This window comes from Crinia signifera, chromosome 4 (genome assembly GCF_055691185.1).
Source record: "Crinia signifera chromosome 4, ASM5569118v1, whole genome shotgun sequence".
In the NCBI taxonomy this organism is placed as follows: domain Eukaryota; kingdom Metazoa; phylum Chordata; class Amphibia; order Anura; family Myobatrachidae; genus Crinia; species Crinia signifera.
In genome coordinates this window covers 262,268,240-262,295,032 of record NC_139220.1, presented here as the reverse complement: position 1 = coordinate 262,295,032, position 26,793 = coordinate 262,268,240, and the positions used below count along the sequence as shown (strand labels likewise).

General features: G+C 42.9%; 1 protein-coding gene across 3 annotated transcripts in view; it reads left to right on the top strand.

Annotated features, from left to right (window-relative positions):
- ADRA1A (adrenoceptor alpha 1A) overlaps positions 1 to 26,793 on the top strand; it is a 110,672-nt gene that overhangs the window by 58,756 nt on the left and 25,123 nt on the right. For all 3 annotated transcript variants that reach the window (XM_083184468.1, XM_083184469.1, XM_083184470.1), the window contains exon 2: positions 22,893 to 24,459. In XM_083184468.1, coding sequence (XP_083040594.1) covers positions 23,562 to 24,459 — 898 coding nt within the window. In that variant the 5' untranslated portion in view covers positions 22,893 to 23,561. The remainder of the gene's footprint in view (positions 1 to 22,892; positions 24,460 to 26,793) is intronic.

Genomic DNA, 26,793 nt, shown 5'->3' with positions numbered 1-26,793 from the left:
ATCGTAACGACCCATAGAATAAAGATAACCCATCATTTTAAACGAACTATGAACTCCAAAAAAACCGTAACCAGCGCAAAATTGTGGAATTGCGTTTTTTTTTCTTTTTACCCCACATTGAATTATTTCCTGATTCCCCAGAATATTATACGGTATAGTAAATGGTACCATTAAAAAGTACAACTTGTCCCGCAAAAAAAAAGCCCTCATGTGTCTATATAGCCGGAAAATTAAAAAAGTTACGCTTATTTGAACGCAAGGAGGAAAAAAAAAAAAAAATTACCTTAAAAGGCAATGTCGTGAAGGGGTTAACATTGTTTGAAATGATGTGCATTATGTGTAGTGCCAATCAGGGCCGCCGAGAGGGGGTGCCGTGGGTACAGCTGCCCTGGCCCCCGGCCTCTGGAAGGGCCCGCGCAGCTCATTTTTACCCAGGGCGCCAGCCACACATGCACACCACACAGGGCAGCCCGCAGAGTGCTGAGCCCAGGACACAGAGGGGGAGTACAGATCAGCATCATCCGGGCGCTCCCCTCTGTGTCCCAGGCTCTGCACTCTGCAAGCTGCACTGTGCAATGTGCGCTTATGAGTCACGACCGAAGAGACACCAAGCGGGACCGAGGAGATGCAGCGGGTGAGAAATTGGGATGGGGGGAGGTGCGGACTTAAAATCAGTCCCGGGCCCCAAAATTCTTAAGGTGCCCACACACTAGAACAATTTTTTTTGCTGACTGGCCTATTTCCGATAAATCGGCCGATTGGGATCTTAAGAAAAATCTTTGGTAAAGATGTGCGCTTGCTTGAAATCTTTTGTCCAGGACGGACAAAAGATTTGAAGGCTAATTTATGCGCACATCTTAAGATCACAGATCTTTCTAGTGTGTGGGCACCTTTAGCAGCAGCCCTGGTGCCAATATTATCTCATTTTGACTTATTTTGTATCACTAAAAACTGAAGTAGCTTGTATTAAGTCAATAATCTAATGAAGTGTTAAGGTGCACAAACACACTAGAAAGATCTGCAATCCTAATATGTGCGCATTAGCCATGAAATCTTTTGTCCATCCTGGACAAAAGATTTCAGGCAAGCACACATCTTTACCAAAGATTTCTCTTAAGATCCCATGTGCGTTCCTATGGATCTTTTGTTAAATCTTCTGATCTTTCATGCAGCATGTAGATCTGAAGATTAAGCAAAAGATCCACGAGAGCGCACATCGGACCAATATTGGACGATTATTGGTAAACATTGGCCGATTTATCAGAAATCGGCCAATCGGCATAAAATCGTTCTAGTGTGTGGGCACCTTTAGGCAGAATTAGAGATAGATAAAGTGGACAGGGATAAAGGGCCAGATGTACTGTATCAGGCTTCAAAAAGTGATAAAATGAAGTGTGATAACCATCCAATCAGTTCCTAACTATCATGTTATGGGCTAGGTTTAAAAAATGACAGGTAGGAGCTGATTGGCTGGTTATTTTTCACTCTCCATTTGATCACATTTGAAGCTTGATACATCCTGTAACATGGCAGTTAGAAGTTGATTGACTGGTATTTTATCTCCAGCCACTTAATCTCCATTAAAGGCTAGACCCCTTGGTTTTGAATAATTTTTTTTAGCTACTCGAATTCTGGTGGAAAATGCTTAATAATTATGACAATAGCAAGCATTTGAATTAGATGCTTTTGATTGGCTGACAAGTGATTGCCGTTTCCAGCTGTTTGTGCTTAATTAAGTTGCATTGTGGCTTTAGGACATGTGTCTGTTCAAGCATCTTCACTTTAGGCCTTTCAATCATCGTGCCAAAGAAGCAAAACATTCCCACTGCACTCAGACGTGCTAAGGCGACAGCTGTGGAGGCGTTTTTTTTATTAATCACTGTTTAATTGCTTAAGTCCAATAGCTGCGTTTAATTAGAAACACTGCAAGCGCACAATACTGTATAAAAAATTATATTTTCTCAAAGCTATACGCCAAAATGAACCATAAGGTGAACACCACTGTGGGTTATTTTAGTATTGCAATAGTGGTGTTTTATCATACATCCTAAACATCCCACTTTTGGATTTTCACTCTGATGTCCTGGTGGTTGGGAAGTGTTGCACTGCCATACACTCTGATGACAGATATTTTCACAGCATACAGTATAAAACAATGTAATGCTTCTGAAAAAATTCCCCACAAACAAGTGTAAAGGTCCATACACACTGGGTGATTTGCCCAGCATGTATGCTGACTGATGATGGGGAAAATCACTGGGCTTAAAAAACTCTCAATGCATACACACTGAGAGTATTTCGCCTATAAGTGCTTCATTGCCAGGGGCTGCTGTGATTGGACAGCAGATCCAGCTGCTGTCCAATCACAGCAACCCCTGTCAATTAAGTTTCTTGAAGTGCCGCTTTTATCCGGCTCTCCCCTCTTCCCTCTTGCCCCAGCTCCAGCGGCTGTTCCTGCCATGCTGTGGAAGTGACCTCTGTGTCCTGAGAGTGCTGGCTGCGTCTCATGAGAATTTTTTTTTATTTGGGAGTGGGTTTGTCGACAGTGGCCGGGGGGGCGGTGGCGGCCGCAGTGAGTGGCAGTGCCTCCCTGTACACAGCCACCACTGCATGTCACTGGTGAAAAGAGATGGGGGAAGAGGTACTAATTACCAGGGGTCCCTGCTTTCTGGCAGCAGCTCTTCTCAACCCAACACATGCTGCTGTTTGCTCAGCTGCAGTGAGGCCAGGAAGGTGCTTAAAGTGCTACAGTATTTTATTCTATTAGTGCATGGCCACGCCTCCCATGATTAGGTAACGCCTCTGAAAAGTACCTGGGCTCAGATACCTTCTCTGCTGCCCTGACCAGGGGTGAGTTTTGGCATATAAGAAGATGAATGCCATGACCATTTAATGTACACCTGCATAGGTGAATCTAGAAATATGATAATGGAAGGACCAAGATCCAACTAATCGCGGTGCTGTGACCCTTGTGCGGCAAAGCTGCGTGGCGCAAAAGTGGGTGTGACCTTAAAAAAAGGCCTATGGGATTACACATTATACAACACACCATAATGCTCATTATAGCAAATACCAAAATGTCCATTACACATAATATCGCACTCCATAATGTCTGTTAAACATTCTGCATGCCTTAATGCCGTTACACATTATAGCAAATACCGTAATGCCTCCATAATGTCCGTTAAACATTATTCTGTAAGCTGTAATGCCTACGACATATTATGTCACGCACCATAATGCCTATTACACATAAGGCCACACACTGAAATGCCCATTACACAAAAGGCTACACACCGTGATTCCCATTACACCACACACCATGATTCTCATTATGCCACACACCATGATGCCCATTACATATTATGTCACATAAGTGCCACTTACCTACATGCTCAATGCCAGGGGTTGCATACTTGATGCCAAGGGCTTCATAATCGATGCCAAGGCGTTTCATGCTCATTGCCAAAGGGATTGCATATTTGTTGCCACAGGGGAGTAAAATGCTCGTTGTCAAGGGGGAGTAAAATGATTGTTGCCAAGGGGGACTGAAATCCTTGATGCTAGGGGGCTGATATCCTGCTCAGTGACAGCCAGACAGAGGGTTGTACATTGCCCGGCTGTCAGACTCAGAGCAGGAGGACTGTCAGACAGGTCTATGTCACTGCTATTTTAAAATTTTGCGCTGCTTTGCGAGCCAATAGAAGCTCGCAATCTGGCAACCCACCAGGAGAGGCAAAGGTGGCCAGACCTTGAGCTTCGAATTTCAAAATAGCCGTGGCGCCGACCTCGGACTGTCCTGCTCTGAGTCTGACAGCCGGGCAGCACACAGCTCTCTGCCCAGCTGTCAGCTTTTTATAGATAGGCGGTATGTCTAATGGGTGGTGCACCCCCAGACCACCCCTTATATTTGCCTATGTACACCTGATGCAAACATTAAGGATCTGTTTCTGTATTTGCATCCAACTGCATGAGACCCTCAGCGATGTCTATGCCAGTTTGCTAGCCATTTCACTGTAGATAAAATAAAAATAAACACTGAGTTCAACCCTGCTTAATAAACTTAATACAACAGTTGGAGTACATAATAAAACAACATAAAGATTTTTATTTTAGTGTATTTGACTTGAATTGCACTAATAAAGCTTTCTACACAAGTTCAATGACACATTAGCCATCATTTTCTACATATCTTATGTACAAAACTGGCAATCTGACATTTAAAAGTAGGCAATGTATGCACAATAGGTTTCTATGGTTGTGAACACGACAAATACAGTATATTCTAGAAATGAATATTGTTTCCCTATTACACCATAACAATATTTGAGGCCTTAATTGTACAGGTAATTTAACAACTGCAGTCTGATTTTTATTCTCAAGTATGTGTAGCAGGTGTTCATAGTCATCACTGAATCTAGAACGCTGCTGCGAATCCTCACAGTATAACGTGCTGCATAATTCCACTCCTAATTTATAAGATTGCTACCTGCGGTGGGAACTGATACTGTCATTATAGTACTCAGACATTCAAACTGATTTTTTATTTATCAAACTGAGTAAAGCCCTGGATTTAAGAGTCAGTGCACCCTTACACCAGTATTGGCCATCCCCGTCATCAGATTTTATTATTTTCATTATTTTTTTTATAAGCCCTCATTTTGCCAATTATTAGTTTAGTAAAATATAGCCTAAGAATATAAAGTATTACAAACTGTTGCCTACCCTCTCGCATTTTCCTCCATCTCCCGCTAACACCCCCCCCCCCACCACCACCCCCCCGATCATTGAAATACAGGCATTGCACTGCGTGAGGTGGGGCTAAAATTACGCAATCACTCTAGGCATGCCCCCAATAGGGCAGCCCATCTGTGGCTCAGCCCCAAACCGCCCCTTTTTCCCACCTAGTGATGGCCTCGCCCCCTTGCTTGAGTGGGCAGCAAAAAAGTCAGCAACTATGGTATTACTTTTTTTTTTTTTATTATACACATATTTACTAAGTAGGACGGCTTACAGGGCAGTCTACCCATGGCCTACCTGTTAACACCTGGTAGATGGTGTATAGTAAGTTATATTGGAAATGCTGGTCATGCATCCAGGTGCTGCCCCCTCAAAAGTGCTGCTCCTTGCCGCTTGCCTGATGTGTCTAATGGGAAATTCACCAATACCTGGCTCCATTGATAATAGGCGTTTTTAGCTGAGATAACGCTTCTCCATATCTAACAAAGGGCCCGATTCAGACCTTATCGCTGCTGTGCATATTACCAGCTGCCAGTGAACAGGTGGATGCTGCAATCCCGCCTTGTGAATTAATGTGCTCGCTGAGCGAATAGATGTGTAGCAAAAATTCACAGCCGAAAGAATCAATTTGTTAGATGCTCACCATCCAATGATTTGTTCACTGGTCGCCACCCATAGCAGGCTTAGAGTAGCCATGGACTTACTCTGCAGATGCAATGAAATCAGCTTGATCTAGGCTGTAGGTGACTTCAAACACCCCCCCCCCCCCCCCCTCAAAACGTTTGGGCGCACCTGTGTTATCCTAAGCATGCCTAGTGTTTTTTTTTTTTTTTTTTTATGACTCCATAGTACCAAGGACGAAATATGAAAAAAAAAAATGTTATTAAACTGTATTTGATAATTTGGTGTACTGTTTCTAGCATTAAAAATAGTTTCTTTAAAATTTGTGCATAAATAAAGTTTATGGTACCTGAGCCTTTTTCCTTCTATTACATCCACTTCCCCCTAGTTCTCTTCAGCCTCATTCCCCTTGTCTGTCCAGCCTCATTCCCCTGCTTATCTGTAGCTAAAGTCCAGTTGTCTCCCTGCAGCTCCCTTCGGTTCCGCCAGCTACAGCCCCAAGCGTCTCTCCAGTTCCAGTCTTGTGTTTCTCTGGTTTCCCAGTGTCTCGTCTATTGTCTATCTTCTGCCTCTTGAGGCTGCCATTTTCTCCACAACTCTAGCCTCCTTGTATCTCTTTAACTACCCAGTGTCTCTCCTGCTCCAGTCTCCTTGTGTCTCTCCAGCGACTGAATGCCTCTCCAACCCCTTATGGTCTCTCCAGCTCCAGTCTCAAAGAGTCTCTCCTTCTAGAGACTCATTTTGTTTCTCCAGCCTGCTTATTTCTCCAGCTCTACAGTGTATGCCAAGCTCCAGCCTCCTTGTGTCTCTCCAGCTCCAGCCTCTTTGTGTCTCTCAAGTGCCTCAGTGATTTTCCAGCTCCAGCCCCCCAGAGCCTTTGCAGCTAGAGGCTCCTTCTGTTTCTCCTATCCCCGGTGTCTCTGCAGCCTCCTCGTGCCTCTTCCGCTCCCCAGTGTCTCCCCAGCTCTAGCCTCCTTGTGTCTCTTAGTCACTCTCCAGCTCCAATCCCCCAAAATGTCTCCAGCCACTCGCTCTCTCTCCAGCCTCCTATCTCTCTAGTCCCCAGTGTCTCTCCATTATGTATATCCAATTCCTCCCCCAGTGTCTCTCCAGCCACCAGTATCTCTCTAGCCCCTTCTGTATCTCCAACCCCAATTCCCTATTGTCTATTTAGCTACAGGCCTTTTCTGTATGTCCATCCCCATGTCTCTTCAGCATACGTTCCTCCAACTCCCATGTGTCTATCTTGATCCCTACTGTCTCTTCAGCAGTTCAGTGCCTCCCCAGCAACAGCCCATCTCTACAGATGACTGACAGACAGTCAAATGCCTAGTGTAGCAACTACACCAGGATAAGAAAAAGGTTATTCACTCACAGTTGAATACAACAGTACTGGAGATGATTTAAACATTTTTACAACTATAAAGAATACTAAAACAATGTTGGCCTTTGCAACAAAACACATTACATTTTATTTCTTTATGTATGGATATATTAGGATATTTTCCCATATGCTGCCAATGAATATAATAACTTGAACATCACTACTTAGATACCTTTATAAAAAAAAGATAATCTCTCATTGGTTGAGTTTACAATCAAGATAAGGAAGCATGTTACCAGGAACAGAAGGCACTATATATGTACTAACGCATATCGCTAATTGTTTTTGTCACACAGTAAGCTGCAAAGTTCAGGAAGTACTTTATAAATAATAGACAAAACAGTTCAGCTTCATTTAACTTATTAACTGTGTCTTGTTGTCATTAATTTAATAGACTTTGCATTTACCATACAGCAACAGAGTTCAGTACTATGGTGTGAGTGTGCGTCTTCTAGTTAAAGGCGTGAAATGTGCTTGAATGACATGCCTAATTTCCATGTTAACCCCTTCCCGACATTTGACGTACATTTACGTCATGGCCGGGAGGTACTTCCCGACACATGGCATAAATGTACGTCATGAGTTTAAACTGTCACTGCGTCTCGAGACGCAGTGACAGAGGGACGATGTCTGCTGTCCCTGACAGCAGACATGTCCCTGCATGCCCAGGGGGGGCTGCGATGCCGCCCCCCCGTCGGCGATCGCTGTGATTGGCTGTTCAGTGTGAACAGCCATTCACAGCGTTTTCCTGTGTTACCAGCGAATCAGACGCTCGGTAACACAGGTGTCAATCACCGCCGGGCGTCAGGGGGCATGAGGGGGTCATCGGTGACGATGACACCTCACCCCACCCTCACCCCACCTGCCCCCAAGGCTGTGATTGGTCCGTGGGACCCACGGACCAATCACAGCCAAGGCGCGACATTTAAACTGACGGTGACTGCGCTGCAGACGCCATTCCGGTCTGGAATAGCGTGCAGAACGGTCACCGTGCCTGTCTGCCGTGATACTGACCTGATCCTTGCTAATACTTACCTGATCCTTGCAAATACCTTACCTGATCACCTTATCACTGCTTGTAGCGTGCTGGACGCTTCCTGGATCTGACTTCCTGAGACTTCCTGCTGCTGCTGCAGTGTGATAGAGAGATAGAGAGAGAGATAGAGAGAGATAGAGAGAGATAGAGAGATAGTGACAGAGAGAGCTATATTTTGTGTCTGCTACCCCCCCTTTTTGGGGGTGCAGGGGTTTTCTATATATAAATAACTGTCAGTGCTGCTGCTGCAGTGTCATACAGTGATAGATAGTGATAGATAGTGATAGATAGTGAGAGGTAGAGAGATAGAGAGATTTGTGTCTGCTACCCCCCCTTTTTGGGGGTGCAGGGGTTTTATTTTATATATATAACTGTCAGTGCTGCTGCTGCAGTGTCATAGAGTGATAGATAGTGATAGATAGTGAGAGATAGAGAGATAGAGAGAGATAGTGACAGAGAGTGATAGAGAGTGTATATTTTGTGTCTGCTACCCCCCCTTTTTGGGGGTGCAGTTTTTTTTTATACATATAACTGTCAGTGCTGCTGCTGCAGTGTCCTAGAGTGATAGATAGTGAGAGATAGTGAGAGATAGAGAGATAGAGAGAGATAGTGACAGAGAGTGATAGAGAGTGTATATTTTGTGTCTGCTACCCCCCCTTTTGTGCTGATCAGTATATCTGTGCTGATCAGCAACTTTTTGGGGGCGCAGAGGTTTTTTTTTTATATATATACCTGTCAGTTGCTGCCAGTTGCACTGTCAGTTGCACCAAAGGTTGTGCACCTGCTGTCCCTCACTGGTAATCAGTGTCGCATCACTGATCACCTTTTTTTTTTTTTTGTGAGTGCTGTGGGGTCTTTTTTTAATTTTTTTTTTACACACACTGATTTTGTGGGTGTCCTGTGGCCACTGTGCGCCGATCAGTGACGTACATCACTGATCAGCTTTTTCGGCACAGGGTTGATCAATTTTTTTTTTTTTTTTGATCAGATTCCTGTTGCCTTTGAGCGCTGTTCAGTGACAGACGTTACTGACCAACATCTGTGCTCAATTTTTGGCGCAGGACCTTTTTTTTTTTTTTTTAACCCCTTCAATTTTTTATTTTTAACCCCTTCATTTTTTTTTTTTTTTATTGGTATAAAGTATTTTTTTTTTTCTGCACCACATACACACTACACACTACATACCCCCCGGATTGAAATAAAGTTTGTACCCCCCCCTACACTATACACGTGTTGAAACATTTCACTACCAGTAACACAAAAATAAAAATGGCATCCCAAATGTCCTCCCAAATGTCCTCCCAAATGTCCTCCCAGTCATCCAGGAGAATGTATTCAGTGGAGGAGGCATATGCCATGCTTGCCTCTGACTCTGACACAGGCAGTGATGCAAGCGGGGAATTTGAAGGATTCGTCTTAAGCTCCTCTTCCTCCTCTGGTGATGAGGGACCCCCTCAAAGACGCCCCCGTAGATCAGCTGAGATTCCCCCCCCAATAATTGATCTAGTATGGACCCCACCACCAGACAATTTTGAGCCCCAGGTTCCTGAGTTTTTGGCCATGCCAGGAATCCAATTTGATTCCACAGGTCTCAGAGAAATTGACTTTTTCAAATTATTTTTCTCTGATGATTTTATAAATTTAATGGTGGACCAAACTAATTTATATGCCCAGCAGTTTATTGCTCAAAACCCCACGTCATCATTTGCTAGGTGGACCCCTGTAGATGCAGTAGAGATGATGACGTTTTGGGGTCTGGTGTTTCATATGGGCATAGTAAAAAAGCCAGAAATTAGGCAATATTGGAGTACAGATGTTCTGTACAGTACTCCATTTTACCGTATGGCCATGCCCCGGACTCGATTTGAGACAATTCTTAAATTTATACATTACACCGATAATGCACAGTGCCCACCCAGAGATGATCCCACCTTTGACCGGCTATTCAAAGTCAGGCCGGTCATTGATCATTTCAGTGCCAAATTTGAAGAGGTGTACATCCCTGAAAAATTTATTTGTATCGACGAGTCCCTTATACATTTTAAAGGAAGGGTTAAATTCCGCCAGTACCTTCCCAGTAAGAGGGCAAGGTATGGCATAAAAATGTATAAACTGTGTGAAAGCACCTCAGGGTACACCCACAGGTTTAGGGTTTATGAAGGGAAGGATTCAAGAATTCAACCGCCAGAATGCCCCCCCTCCCTCGTAGGTGTTAGTGGGAAAATTGTCTGGGATTTAGTGCACCCCTTCCTGGATAAAGGTTATCACCTCTATGTGGATAACTTTTACACTAGCATCCCCCTGTTTAAGGCCCTTGGTTCAAGAGGTACAGCAGCTTGCGGTACTGTGCGCAAGAACCAAAGAGGCCTCCCAAAAACGCACATTGCCCAAGTAATGAGAAGGGGTGAAAGCAGGGGAATATGCAACGAAAATATGTTGTTGGTCAAATATAAGGACAAGAAGGATGTCCTTATACTGACAACAATTCACGGAGACAGTACCACCTCCGTCCCTGTACGAGGTACCAGTACCCACACCTCAAAACCTAATTGTATCCTGGATTACAATAGGTACATGGGCGGAGTGGATCTTTCAGATCAGGTACTGAAGCCGTACAGTCCCCTGCGGAAAACAAAAATCTGGTACAAGAAGCTGGCCGTGTATATCATCCAGATGGCACTGTATAACGCTTACGTGCTATTCCGTTCTACCGGCCAGAGGGGGACATTTATGCACTTTCAAGAGGAAGTCATAAAGGGCCTAATATTTGGGAACCAGCAGGCAGAGGGCCCCAGTACTTCTAGTACTGGCCCCCGTATTGTACCAGGGCAGCATTTTCCTGATGAAATCCCCTCCACTGGAAAAAAGGGCAGGACACAAAAAAGGTGCAAAGTTTGCTATAAAAAGGGAATAAGAAAGCAAACTATTTTCCAGTGTGACACTTGCCCCGACAAACCCGGCCTATGTATAAAGGAGTGTTTTAAAATATACCACACATCTATGGAATATTAGGTTCATAATTTCACTGTGCTTCGGGGGTCTTGCTAATGCCACATAGCACCCACCATTCATTCCACCAGAATCTGAGCCGCAAAATCCAAAAATCACTCCTTCCCTTCTGAGTCCTGCCATGCACCCAACTGGTATTTTTTGGTCACATGTGAGGCATTGCCGTACTCGGGAGAAATTGGGGCACAGATTTTGGGGTGCTTTGTCTCCTTCATTCCTTGTGAAAATGAAAAATTTTGAGCCAGAACTGCATTTTTGTGTAAAAAAATGTAATTTTTCATGTTCACTTCCCAGTTTTATCAAAATTGGTGAAACCCCTGGGGGTTTGAAATGTACACTATACCCCTAGATGAATTCCCTGAGGGGTGTAGTTTGCAAAATGGGGTCACTTGTGGGGGGGTTCCACTGTATTGGTGCTTTGGGGGTCTTGCTAATGCGACATAGCACCCACCATCATTCCACCAGAATTTGTGCTGCAAAATCCAAATATCACTCCTTCCCTTCTGAGTCCTGCCACTTTTTGGTCACACATGAGGCATTGCCGTACTCGGGAGAAATTGGGGCACAGATTTTGGGGTGCTTTGTCTCCTTCATTCCTTCTGAAAATGAAAAATTTTGAGCCAGAACTGCATTTTTGTGTAAAAAAATGTAATTTTTCATTTTCACTGCCCACTTGTATCAAAATTGGTGAAACCCCTGGGGGTTTGAAATGTACACTATACCCCTAGATGAATTCCCTGAGGGGTGTACTTTGCAAAATGGGGTGACTTGTGGGGGGGTTCCACTGTATTGGTGCAACATAGCACCCACCATTCATTCCACCAGAATCTGTGCTGCAAAATCCAAAAATCACTCCTTCCCTTCTGAGTCCTGCCATGCACCCAACTGGTATTTTTTGGTCACATGTGAGGCATTGCCGTACTCGGGAGAAATTGGGGCACAGATTTTGGGGGGCTTTTTCTCCTTCATACCTTCTGAAAATGAAAAATTTTGAGCCAGAACTGCATTTTTGTGTAAAAAATGTAATTTTTCATGTTCACTGCCCACTTGTATCAAAATTGGTGAAACCCCTGGGGGTTTGAAATGTACACTATACCCCTAGATGAATTCCCTGAGGGGTGTAGTTTGCAAAATGGGGTCACTTGTGGGGGGGTTCCACTGTATTGGTGCTTGGGGGGTCTTGCTAATGCGACATAGCACCCACCAAAATTCCACCAGAATCTGAGCTGCAAAATCCAAAAATCACTCCTTCCCTTTTGAGTCCTGCCATGCACCCAACTGGTATTTTTTGGTCACATGTGAGGCATTGCCGTACTCGGGAGAAATTGGGGCACAGATTTTGGGGTGCTTTTTCTCCTTCATACCTTCTGAAAATGAAAAATTTTGAGCCAGAACTGCATTTTTGTGTAAAAAATGTAATTTTTCATGTTCACTGCCCACTTGTATCAAAATTGGTGAAACCCCTGGGGGTTTGAAATGTACACTATACCCCTAGATGAATTCCCTGAGGGGTGTAGTTTGCAAAATGGGGTCACTTGTGGGGGGGTTCCACTGTATTGGTGCTTGGGGGGTCTTGCTAATGCGACATAGCACCCACCAAAATTCCACCAGAATCTGAGCTGCAAAATCCAAAAATCACTCCTTCCCTTCTGAGTCCTGCCATGCACCCAAATGGTATTTTTTGGTCACATGTGAGGCATTGCCGTACTCGGGAGAAATTGGGGCACAGATTTTGGGGTGCTTTGTCTCCTTCATTCCTTCTGAAAATGAAAAATTTTGAGCCAGAACTGCATTTTTGTGTAAAAAAATGTAATTTTTCATTTTCACTGCCCACTTGTATCAAAATTGGTGAAACCCCTGGGGGTTTGAAATGTACACTATACCCCTAGATGAATTCCCTGAGGGGTGTACTTTGCAAAATGGGGTGACTTGTGGGGGGGTTCCACTGTATTGGTGCAACATAGCACCCACCATTCATTCCACCAGAATCTGTGCTGCAAAATCCAAAAATCACTCCTTCCGTTCTGAGTCCTGCCATGCACCCAACTGGTATTTTTTGGTCACATGTGAGGCATTTCCGTACTCGGGAGAAATTGGGGCACAGATTTTGGGGTGCTTTTTCTCCTTCATACCTTCTGAAAATGAAAAATTTTGAGCCAGAACTGCATTTTTGTGTAAAAAAATGTAATTTTTCATTTTCACTGCCCACTTGTATCAAAATTGGTGAAACCCCTGGGGGTTTGAAATGTACACTATACCCCTAGATGAATTCCCTGAGGGGTGTAGTTTTCAAAATGGGGTGACTTGTGGGGGGGTTCCACTGTATTGGTGCTTGGGGGGTCTTGCTAATGCGACATAGCACCCACCAAAATTCCACCAGAATCTGAGCTGCAAAATCCAAAAATCACTCCTTCCGTTCTGAGTCCTGCCATGCACCCAACTGGTATTTTTTGGTCACATGTGAGGCATTGCCGTACTCGGGAGAAATTGGGGCACAGATTTTGGGGTGCTTTTTCTCCTTCATACCTTCTGAAAATGAAAAATTTCGAGCCAGAACTGCATTTTTGTGTAAAAAATGTAATTTTTCATTTTCACTGCCCACTTGTATCAAAATTGGTGAAACCCCTGGGGGTTTGAAATGTACACTATACCCCTAGATGAATTCCCTGAGGGGTGTAGTTTTCAAAATGGGGTGACTTGTGGGGGGGTTCCACTGTATTGGTGCTTGGGGGGTCTTGCTAATGCGACATAGCACCCACCAAAATTCCACCAGAATCTGAGCCGCAAAATCCAAAAATCACTCCTTCCGTTCTGAGTCCTGCCATGCACCCAACTGGTATTTTTTGGTCACATGTGAGGCATTTCCGTACTCGGGAGAAATTGGGGCACATATTTTGGGGTGCTTTTTCTCCTTCATACCTTCTGAAAATGAAAAATTTTGAGCCAGAACTGCATTTTTGTGTAAAAAAATGTAATTTTTCATTTTCACTGCCCACTTGTATCAAAATTGGTGAAACCCCTGGGGGTTTGAAATGTACACTATACCCCTAGATGAATTCCCTGAGGGGTGTACTTTGCAAAATGGGGTGACTTGTGGGGGGGTTCCACTGTATTGGTGCAACATAGCACCCACCATTCATTCCACCAGAATCTGTGCTGCAAAATCCAAAAATCACTCCTTCCCTTCTGAGTCCTGCCATGCACCCAACTGGTATTTTTTGGTCACATGTGAGGCATTGCCGTACTCGGGAGAAATTGGGGCACAGATTTTGGGGTGCTTTTTCTCCTTCATACCTTCTGAAAATGAAAAATTTTGAGCCAGAACTGCATTTTTGTGTAAAAAAATGTAATTTTTCATTTTCACTGCCCACTTGTATCAAAATTGGTGAAACCCCTGGGGGTTTGAAATGTACACTATACCCCTAGATGAATTCCCTGAGGGGTGTAGTTTTCAAAATGGGGTGACTTGTGGGGGGGTTCCACTGTATTGGTGCTTGGGGGGTCTTGCTAATGCGACATAGCACCCACCAAAATTCCACCAGAATCTGAGCTGCAAAATCCAAAAATCACTCCTTCCCTTCTGAGTCCTGCCATGCACCCAACTGGTATTTTTTGGTCACATGTGAGGCATTGCCGTACTCGGGAGAAATTGGGGCACAGATTTTGGGGTGCTTTGTCTCCTTCATACCTTCTGAAAATGACAAATTTGGAGCCAGAACTGTATTTTTGTGTAAAAAAAATAATTTTTCATTTTCACTGCCCAGTTGTACCACAATTGGTGAAACCCCTGGGGGTTTGAAATGTACACTATACCCCTAGATGAATTCCCTGAGGGGTGTAGTTTGCAAAATGGGGTCACTTGTGGGGGGGTTCCTAACTTTTAGCATCTTATGGTGCCTAGAAACCTACATGGTGCCTAAAAAATAATCTCATAAAAAGGAGGCTCCAAAATCAAGTAGGTGCTCCTTCTATTATGAAGCCTGTGGTTTGGTCACCGTGCACACTAGGGCCACATATAGGATATTTATGAAAACAAAAGAATTGGGGGAATCAATTTTCAGTCACATTTCTCTAGTAAAATGTACTGTGTTCCTTAGAAAAATGTATTAAAATTGCAAATCTGCAAAAAAAAAGAAATTTTGAAATTTCACCTACACTTTGTTTTAATTCCTGTGAAACACCTAAAGGGTTAACAAACTTCCAAAATGCTGTTTTGAATACTGTGAGGGGTGCAGTTTTTGAAATGGCATCATTTATGGGGGTGTCTCACATACAAGTCCCTCAAAGTCACATCAGAACTGAACTGGTCCCTAAAAAAATCAGTGTTTGAAATTTTCTTGAAAATTTGAGAATTTGCTATTCATATTGTAAGCCTCCTAGTGTCCCAAAAAATTAAAAGGAAGTTGAAATAATGATGTCAACATAAAGTAGACATATGGTCTATGTTAGTTATTCACTATTTTGAGTGGTAAGATTATTTGTCTCACAAGCAGAAAATTTAACATTTTGCAAATCGCTAAATTTTCCATTTTTTCACGATATTTTGGTATTTTTCACAAAAAAACACAGACTGTATCGACCCAAATTTACCACTAATTTGAAGTACAATGTGTCACGAAAAAACAATCTCAAAATCACTGGGATAAGTAAAAGCAAAAAAAAGTTATCCCCACTTAAGTGAGACATGTCAGATTTGAAAAAAAGGGCTCTGTCAGGAACGCAAAAACTGGCTCTGTCAGGAAGGGGTTAACTATGTACAATGAGTTGTCAGGATAGGATTCTGAAAAGAAAGCATACAGAGGGGTACCGTGCAAACCCAACACACCTGCTTTCCACTAACATGTATAATCAAGGACACTGGGATCTGCACTTGGGGCCCATTTTCCATCTGGTAACAAAAAAAATGTGTACAGTCCTATATCACCTGTACTCTTGTTTTATTGTGGTGCAGATGTACTGCATCCGGCGTCACCAAACATCATTGAATTTTGTAATATACGGTACTTGTTTCCTAGCACGTCGGGTCCCATCACATACCATTAGTTAAGGTTTGCGATGGGACCCGATCTGACCCGATATTTGGGTTTAAAGAGCTTCCTATACAATTTTAAAATTACAATGGCATGTGATGCGACGCGATGACACCCGTTTTCATATTGTACAGCCACCCTGATGGCTGATTACTATGTAAAATGCACCCAAACACCCGATTTTTAATAGTACACCCACCCTGATGGGTAATTATTATGTCAAAAGCCCCCCCATTGTTAACGCCACCCCACTATTAACACCAACCCGAAGCGTGGCGAGCACAGCGGTACGCGTCTGTCACACGCAGCCGCGACGGAGCGCGGCGGGTACAGTACTCACCCGTCCGCGTCCGCCGCCGGCTAGCGTGTGCAGGCTCCGGTCTGAGGCTTGCGTCTGGAGGCGGCTCTGGGTAGGGATGGCAGCAGGGGAACGCTGGGGATCGGCGTCCTTGCTTCTGGCGGCGCCGGGAGGCCGGCGTCGCCATCTGGATTGGGGCAGTGAGCGGATTGGTCCAGAGTGGAGGTTTCCTCCTTCGTCCTGCGCTGACAGCCAATGGCAGTCGCCCCCTGGGGATATAGGGGATCTGCCTAGGCTGCTCAGCGTCAGTGCAATGAGTCTTTGGAGTCATTCACAACTCCTAGCTGATTCCCGGATCCTGGCTCTTTCTCTCCTGACTCTGGTGCCTTGCTCCCTGCACCTTTCTACAAGGAAGTTATCTCCTGACACCAATGCTGCAAGTCCTACCCAGTGCTTGTTCCTGATTGTGTCCCAGATTACCCTGCACAGCATTCCGCTGCCCTCCTTCATACAACTCATTCATTCCATCATCTTTCAGTCATCCGGATCCATTTCTTCTGTCATCAAATCAACCTCTTTCCGGATCCTCCTCTATGTACTCTGGCTCACCAAGTATACGTTTCCAGAATTGCCTGCCCTTTATTAGTATTGTGCTGGACTCTATTTAATTTACCCCAACTATCACTTAAAGGAGTATTTGAGTGAAGTTTATCATTTATGAAATCTGTTATTAAACCTGCACGTTTCAATCCTTCTCCTCCTGGTCCGTCTCCGGCTCCTGTGCACCACACGACTTCATCCAGCCCTTTAGCCGTGACAGCGTCCTCCGACCTTTTCATACCCCCACTATCCACGTCATCGTGGAGTTGATTTTAGATAGTGTGGCGATCGCAGCGAGCCACTGAGCCCGAAGCGTGGCGATCAGCCGCGGAATACATGTGAAGTAATACACGTCCCCTTGCGGGGCTCGGTGGCTCGCTATTTTCACTTGGCACTTATCAGTGCCAAGGCGCTCTAATGTTAAATTTGTGGATCTGTCAAAATTTATTTTGACAACCAACAATTTTAATTAAAGTGGTACTAGTGCACAGGTACTCTGTCCCATTGCCCACTCCCCATGTTAAAAGTTCCAGTATATGCCAAGATTCCAAGATTGTATAAAGCCTTTGAGTAGAAATTATGATCTACTGTATGTATGTATATATATATATATATATATATATATATATATATATATATGTCTAGTACCTGATTGTGTGTCTCCAAAACACTGCTATCTGTTGGTAGCGAGTGAAACTACATCTATTTCTCTCTCACACATGCACAAACACAGAGGCAATCACAAGGTAGCAGACTAGCTTTCAAAGCATTTGCTTCGAGCGGGCTTACTAGTTACTAATATTATACTAATTTATTGTTATTATTACAGCAAATCAGTAATCCACTCAGGTGAGATTTATTCAAGAGATCACAATGGCTCATGGCTGCTTTAAATTAAATTGAATATTTGTAAATATCATTCTTTTTATTATTATTAATATTATTATTTTTTATTTATATGGCACCACAAGGGATTAAAGAGTACATAAACAAAACAAGAAAACAGTTAAGCTGGGTACACAGTATACACGTCTTTTTTATATATGATTTGTTATCATGATGATTATTTTATTATAAGGTGAAAATTGTCCACATTGTTTAATGTGTATACAATATATGCACACTTCCGTGGTCATAAGCAACATCTTCTGGTCAGCCCTACATGTAGCTTAATCCGAGGAGTGTCGTCAACAAAAGCATATTGGATGTAGCTACTGACAATAGATCTTTAGGTCTAGGTTGTACAGTGTGTATGCAGTATATCAGTTGTCAGGGAGTTAAAGGAAATCGTTGATTACATCACATCGTTTGTTGTCTAAAGTGTTCAAATGCGGTGTATATAAATATACATCAGCAAGCGACACTGAAATAAGTACAGATGACGCCACGTTCAATAATGACGCAATCCGGCTGCTCGTGCTTGTTTGACGTAATTGGGAGAAAAGTAGACGCAAGCACGTGGCGATGGGATCACGCCATTCACCACGAAAGTTGCATGTGGCGATTGGCTCGGCAATGATCAGTGTGGCTACATCTGTATATGACATTGAATTACTAAAAATGATCAGGATTATGATTGTTTTGTGCCGATAGATGAGGAATTTGTTTACCTACAGACTTGTAGCACCCAGGACCTCACCGTTTCTCTTCTGTTCAGAGCATCTCATGCACCTTTTGTACTAATTTCAAAGCAGAAAAAGAAAAAAGGGGCTGTCTGGGGGAACGCACTGAGAAATATGTACCTATTGCTGTAGGGAACAGCACCCCCATATCTGATAAAAATCTGGGGTCTACCTAACCTGTTTAAACCAGGGAATACTTGAACTAATAGGTTGTGCGAGCATGCACCAACTCCGTATGGAGTAACCCCCTTTTTCTGTAAACCTTTTGTACTAATAATTATCAAATTACCATTTTATCTACCACTCTGGAAATATGTAGAATAGTGCGCTCCTCTTACTGCTCATTGACAGACATATAATTATGTATGTGGCTTTGCAGCTTCTGAAAAATGGAAGAAAGAATAATACAGTTTGATGGAGCTATTTTTACGACCTACAGCACTTGTTTGTTTTTTTTAGTCTGTTTACAATATGAGCAGGTACAGTGACGAGGGAGGGCCAGCCAAGACGTAGCCTTATAGACCTCAGGCTGTCAAATGCCCCAGTGGTTTCTATAAAACTCATTCACATAAAATGTGTGCTTAATATAACACAGCCACAGCTGGCTGCCCTGTGTATGTGAGCAGCGGCAGAAACCACTGCCACTCTTAGTTTGCATAATAAAACAAAGCCTGCAGAGATCGTTCACCTCTATTTAATCTTGTTTTTATGGCATTTACTACAGCACAGGATAAAGTAAATGTATTCTACTGCATTAACGTTCCTATAGAGATATACTTAAATATTGTAGAGATGTGACCTCAGAGTGAAGGATGATGGCCAGACAGTCGGGTTCCCGACTGTTTAAGTGCCGACAGTTGGGATCCTGATTGACAGTTGCAATCCCCCCTTCGGGGGTCTACGACCGCAGCATGGCAAGCACAACATGCCTGCAAGGGGTTATTTGGGCTCTCCCCCCTGTCGGAGTACCTGCGGTCAGGATTCCAATGTCGGGATACTGACCATCGGGAATCCCGACTGTAGGGCCGCCATACCGCACCCTTGTCCTAATACACTGTGGGCTCTGTCATGCTAAATAGTCCCTATTGGCATGCCAGGTCCCATGTGACTTGGCAGGGCACACCTTCCAACGTTACTGTTTTAGCTGGTACAGTAGTGTTTTATATGGTCTGTACTGGCAAAAAGGGGCTTTGCTCCAGGTGCTGTATCTCTGTATTTCTATAACAGCACTACGGAGATACGCCCCTCTTTAGCCATGGACACACACCATTACCTCATCTGTACCGTTTTTTACTCAGACTTGTTGGAGGGTATTGCAGCACTTTTTAAACCGCCAAAGCAATCCAGGTTATTGCCATGTCATTTTAGGTTGATCTGCGGTGTGAAAGCACCACTGACTAAATTCCCGGGTCGAGCAACCCAGCATTTCAACCCTGGTTACAACCAGGGTTGAACTCAGCTCTGACCCAGGTTGCTGTGTAATGTGAACGGATAATAACGGTCAAGCAACCCAGGTCCCTTTCACAATATGAAGGAGGCAGCGCTTGGGGACAGTGTCAGCTCCAAGTGCTGCTTCCTCTCCTGCCTTCGATGACGTGACCCATCTGACGTCAGCGTACTGGCTTATTGCCGGGTCACTGTAGTAGTTTTTACTTGCTACCCGGTACAAGTGTATTGCTCACTCAAAATGTAGATCTTCTTTTCATAAATAAAACAACTGGGAGCAATAAAACTACCGTACTGTGCTAGATTACACTCATCAAATTGTTTGTTGTGCAGCATTTGTGAAACATCTGTTATAAATCTGTTTATGAAGTGATACATTGCAGTGGACCGTGACTTTTTCTCACACCAATCTCCATTGTGCTTCATCTCTTACATTGTACATGTTTGAAACTACTTTGCTTCTCTTTGACTGGCAATGACTTTCTATTGGGCTGTCCGACGGGGGGATCCCGATGGTCAGTATCCCGATGTCAGAATCCCGACTGCCGGTGCTCCGACAGGTGGGCACAAAAAAACCCCTTGCGGGCTCGGTGGCTCTCTGTTTGCCATAGGTTCTATTCTCCCTCTATGGGGATCATGGACCCCCACAAGGAAGAATAGCCCCTGTGAGTCGGGATCCCCTCTGTCGGAGCACTGGCAGACAGAATTCCGATGCTGGGTACTGTCCGTTGGGAACCCCCCTGTCGGGCAGTCATCCGGCCCCCAGTCCTACAGTACCTGACAGTCACCCGCAGCACAGGCAGTCCCACTGTGAGGTGTTTTCTCCCTCTGGGACTGCAAAATTGGTCTGGAAATAGCAGGGAGTCTGCTTCATGTAGGAAGCCACTCCCGTCTTCATCGTGCACCAATTCCAGGTTCTATGGGCTGCAGCCAATTCAGTCCATAGAAGCCATTGTTTTGTGCATGCAGTCAAATCAACATATGTGCGCATGTATCAGTCCCTACCAGATCCATTGCAAAGCTGGCAAGGGCTTGATAGATATACTGTACTATGTTGTAATTAGATTTTTTTATCCCTGTTTTTCTTAATTCCTTATACATTTCTACAGTACAGCTATGTCCATATCCATCTATCCTCCATGCGATACAAATTGTGATATATAAAGTATAACCAATGAGCTCTAAATGACTGTAGCGCAGGTCATCTTCTTTCCAACTTTTTTCCATTAGTGTCTTTTTTGCAAAATGGAACAAATAAGACACAAGATATGCATGAGAAATGGAACTTATAAATGTTGTCCTGGAAAACCGTGTAACATAGCATTTTTGTATCATTTTAATCAGCAGAAGTGGCTTGCGTATTCTATTTGCTTCATTTTGCAAATAAGATGCTATTAATTGGAAACAGTCGGAAAAAAAGACGCCCGGCTCTACAGAGTCACTAGATAGAGAAAGGAGTGCATGTTTACTGTTTACAGTATTGCTCATTATTTGTGACCAAATCAAATTCAGCATGTTTGCTTTGAACCAAGAACCACTCACCCCTGGTTGACCACTTACAGATCCCAAGTGGGAGGACTGAAGGGGGCCCGATGACTCAATTTGCACTGAATTGCATCACCATAGCCCCACCCCCATTGTACAGTGCTTGCTTTTACAGCATTGTATAGCAGAGGGTGGAGCAATAATGATGCAATTGTGCAACCACACCCCCACCCATTCTGTCCAACCCATTACCCACCCGGCAACATCTCCTAACACTGACCATGCTGCACAGAAGAAAATATTTCATTATTGTTAATTCATACAAACGCAGTCAAAATATTTATATAGACATAGACCCAAATGGTCACTTTATACAACACTATATCTAAGTATGTATAAACCACAACATTAATTTTAAAATTCTTATTGAAAAATGTATTTTGCTTTTTAATTAAGTTAATTTTAAGGCTAATCTTGACATATGTTGCCTCCAATACATGCTGCCTGAAATTGCTGCCTTGATCCAAGAAAATGTTTTTTAATGTTCCATTCTACCAGTGGATTAGTAGCATTCAAATGTACAATTTCAACATATAAAACAAATGCTCTACTGACTGCCGCGAATAACTGGCACATGAACAAATATAAATTGCCAGCAGCCAGAGCTGTGAAGGTTGACTTTTTTTTCTTTTTCTCCACACACATTTCGACAAATTCGACAAATGTGTGTGGTCAATGGTCAATAAAGAATTTAGACAAGCTCCAATAAGTACTAATGCAATCAATATAATTTTGGGTTCAGGACTCAGCCAAGCACTGCGCATGTGTGGTCATCAGATGCCCACGTACTCCTCTCCCATAAACCTTTGGGAAATGTAGCCCATAAACTACAATGTCTAAAACCATTGGCAGATGGCATTTGCTACTTCCATAACTTAAAAATTTAGCAGTCCATATATGGGAGTAAATTTTGCAAAACAAAATGGTGGGCCGCAGCAGCCGTTAGAGATATCTGCTGTGGTTCTCCATACACACTTTCTGGCATAGGTGCCGATTCTGTGGGTGCTCAAGGGCCCGAGCACCCATGGAAATTGTTGAGCACCCACGGGCCTGAGTCCCGCTGCTGGGCCGCCATATAAACTTGCTAATTTGCAACTGCAGCACCCACATTGCCGGACCCGCCACCTGGGAAACAGTATGCCGGAAAGAGTGTATTCTGTCCGCGGAGTACCTGCATTGTGGGGGCATTTATGTACCTGCACTGTGGGAGCATTTATGGATGTGGAACTCTGTTGCCGTAATTTGAATACTGCAAACTGTGCTCCGTAATATAAATTGGTATTATTTTGTGGCCACACCCCTTCCACATGAAGGCACTCCTCTATATTTTTGGCTTGAGCACCCACCAGCAAAAACATAAATCGGCACCTATGCTTCCTGGGGATGTGTAATATATGCAGGTAGCCCTCAAAATGACTGTTTCATGGGATATCGCACAAATGTTTGTTTAATAAATATTCCCTTAAAACATTTTGTTAAAAAAGAAATGTATTTCTTATTTGTTGACATTAAAAGTGCAACTTCTGAAAATAGTTTGACAGTTTTCTTTATTTTTTTTCAGGTTTTTATTAGGAGTAACATGAGAAGATCTCAGTGTCCTAACCAGTTTTCCAGTTTTCACCAGTCAGCCTATTGGACATTGGCTGTTCTAGATCAGTATCCAGGGTGATGATTGGAATGCAGCAAAAACATTCATCTGATCTTCAAGATCCGCCTTCCAGAAGATGTTCTTTTAACTTTACCCAGATTCACAGAGCGTGTCAAAGTTGAGTAGTAAAGAAGAATCAGCAACATGCAGTACAAACCATAAACAAGCGTGTGTCCATGATGGCGTATTTTCTTTTTACAGCCAAAAGACAATTAAAGAAAAATGTTACCCAAGACTATACTTGCAGGAGAGGGCTGTTTTTGAAAGATCAACAGGAAATGCTAAAATATTTGCTCCCATCAAAGATATGATGTGTAATAAAATATCACAGCATCTGTAATTCATCTAATTGTCTGGAGGAGTCCAAAGAAGTTCCAGTTACCATCTTGCAATCAATTATAAATAATTGGAATGTAAACATCGTATTGGCGGAGTGCTGAGCTGTGCATACTAATCAGCACACGAGTGTATCTTGGCTAAAGAAGAGCATTTCCAGTGCTTTTCATAGGAACCAATACACAGGTTTTCTCATGTGAGAACATTGATCTTTTATTTGTAAAACAGACCTAATTTTTGCTGATCATGGTCCTACTTAATCAGAATAACACAGTAGAAACCATCTCTATTTGCTTAAACTGCACTCACCAGACATCAACAATCAATATTTCCAAATCCATTATCGTCGGAGTAATCTTTGGAGTATTCATCACCTTTGGCGTTCTTGGAAACATTTTAGTCATCCTTTCTGTGGTCTGTCACCGGCATCTACAAACTGTGACAAACTACTTCATTGTCAACCTTGCCGTGGCAGATCTGCTTTTAATGTCTATGGTGCTTCCATTCTCTGCTACTTTTGAAATCCAAGGATACTGGCTGTTTGGTCGCATCTTCTGCAACATATGGGCAGCTGTAGACGTCCTTTGCTGCACAGCTTCTATAATGAGCCTGTGTGTGATATCTATAGACCGGTACATAGGAGTGAGCTACCCACTGAGGTACCCCAGCATTATGACAGAAAGACGGGGTCTTCTTGCTCTACTTTGTATATGGGTCTTTTCACTTGTGATCTCTATTGGACCTCTGTTTGGCTGGAAGGAGCCAGCACCAGAAGATGAAACAATCTGTGAAATCACAGAAGAACCAGGATATGTCCTCTTTTCAGCTATTGGATCCTTCTACCTTCCCCTTACCATCATTCTCATCATGTACTTCAGGGTTTACATTGTGGCCAAAAGAGAGGGCAAAGTTTTAACGCGTGGGATGAAATGTGATAAATCAGACTCTGAGGAGGTGACACTGAGAATTCACCGGAAGTGCACCCCAGAGAGTATAGCTTCCAATTGTAGTGCAAAGCAGAAGACTCACTTCTCAGTAAGACTGCTCAAGTTCTCCAGGGAAAAGAAAGCAGCAAAGACATTGGGAATAGTAGTTGGGTGCTTTGTACTGTGTTGGCTCCCATTTTTCCTTGCCATGCCTTTAGGTAAGCTACGACAGTGTTACGCATTATCTTGTTTCATTAAAATGTTAATGATGCATTAAGTAGTTTATATTTGGACTTTTAGATTTTTAGAATTAAAACAACAAAATGGTTTGGAATACGAGTCTACTGCCCAAAGGGCTGATATTTCAGCAATTTAACTACACGATTTAAAGCAACATTCTTTTGATAAGGCAAAGCTAGGCTGCATCTGCCTTTAATAGAAATCGCTCCTTTAAATTTTAAAGCTAATTAGCTGGAATATGTGACCCTTCCATCAACCCACAGGCTATTACATTTGGCCCTATGAGGATTGTTTTTAAATACTGTAGAGCCTGAAGGTCATCCATGACCTTTACAAGACAGTGGGAGCTTTTGTGTGGGCTGGATCAATAGTCATGAGAATGCATCACTAAGAATCTACCTCGGTTATGTGCTTCTCAATTGAGATATATATATATATATATATATATATATATATATATATATATATATATATATATATATAGTATATATATAGATAGATTAGATTTGGTAAGAAATCCCCAGTTTTTTTAAAGCGCCAATTTACAAAAGTCAAAACCAGTTTGATTTTGCAGTGTAAATGATTGGCGCTTTTAAAAAAACTGGCGATTTCATACCAAATCTCTCACTTTCTGTTTATCTCATCCTATTACATTTCATCCTATGTGTACACCTCTTTAGTGGAAGGGTTGACCCAATGAAGGTCCACAGGGCTTTGGTCGACACCTGAAATAGATCGACATGTCTAAGGTCAACAGGTTCGGAAAGTCAACACAAACATTAGGTCAACAATGGAAAGGTCAACAGTTAAAAGGTCAACATGAATTTTTCAAGTATTTTTTGTCCCGAATGTTGACATAGTGGACACCAATGCACCGTAACCCTGCCTCCCCTCGCATGGCTCGCTGCACTCCCCATGCCTCGGGGTTACGGTGCATTGCTGTATTCAGTACACTATTATGTACTCTCTCCGTGCTGTAGTGGATGGTAGGGTATAAAATACAGCCTTTCGGCACAAGTAGGCGCAAAAAAACATGAAAAACTCATGTCGCCCTTTTGACTGTCAACTTTCCAAGTGTCGACCTTCAGACCCTGTCGACCTTAGCCATGTTCACCCATTTCAGGTGTTAACCTAAGCCCGGTCGACCTTCAGTGGTCAACGTAATGCATGTCGACCTGCATTAGTACCATCAAGTACTGAGCTGTTTATTTGATGGAATTCCTCTTCTGCATGGAGAGTTTCAAGAAGTAAAGGGTAGGCCTGGTTAGATGCCTGCACAGTGCAGTCTGGTTTCTTCTCACATACGGTATGTATTTCTCCTAAATCTTCTGCTGATAAATAGATATGTATGAAAACCATTATTCATGGCGTCATTGACCTCATCCAGTTTTCAAAACGTATTTGTTTTTGTTACACAAAACTAGGCACAGGTACTAAACATCCTACCTTGTGCCACTGCCCGGTCTAAACACAGTATTCTTGACCCATAATCCCTGACGCAAGTTTATTAGAAAATGGTAAGGATAAAATTTCTCCAGACGGACATTTAGGTGTTGTGGATCATTGATTATTTTTCACAATTTGGTGATCAAAAACACACACCACAACAGAGGCATAACTCTGGGAGGCAATGAAGTCATCTGCTACTGGGCTTCTGCTCCCAAGGGGGCCCCTCTCCTCCCCTGCAAGTTTTGATCAGTTCATTGAAAGCCGTCACATCTGTGGCTGATTCCCCCTACTCGCAGGACCATAGATGTCACAGTCTCTTTATACATGCATACATATATACTGTAAGGTGCTGTGTGTGTGTGGTGGGGGGCACCAATAATTATGGTTCCTCTAGGCAACCGGGAAGAACTTTCGCCACTGCACCACAATGTACTATGACATGGGCAAGAAAGTGTTTTAATGAAAAAATGTGACACTTCATGCTACTATTCAATTTTTTTCTGCCAATATTTATTTATGTCTCCATAATCCTGTAGTGTGCAAATATTTGTCATTATTGATTTTTTTTGGATTGTTAAAAGATGTTCCCATTCTTTGATTTAAGTATTGATAGTTAAATGGTTTGGGATTTTATTTATTTATTTATTTATTTATTTATTTAGTGCAGTTTGTAAACCATATTCAATAAAAATAAATCCCCAAATAAAACCTCATTATTTTGAAACTACCATATCTATAACCACCATACTAATTTTGACACCTAAAAAGTACACAAACTGTTTATAAACTATCCTGGCAAACAAAGAAGGAAAGAGGCAAGGGGTGCTCGAAGGTACACAATAATTAAATTAAAATTTATTAAA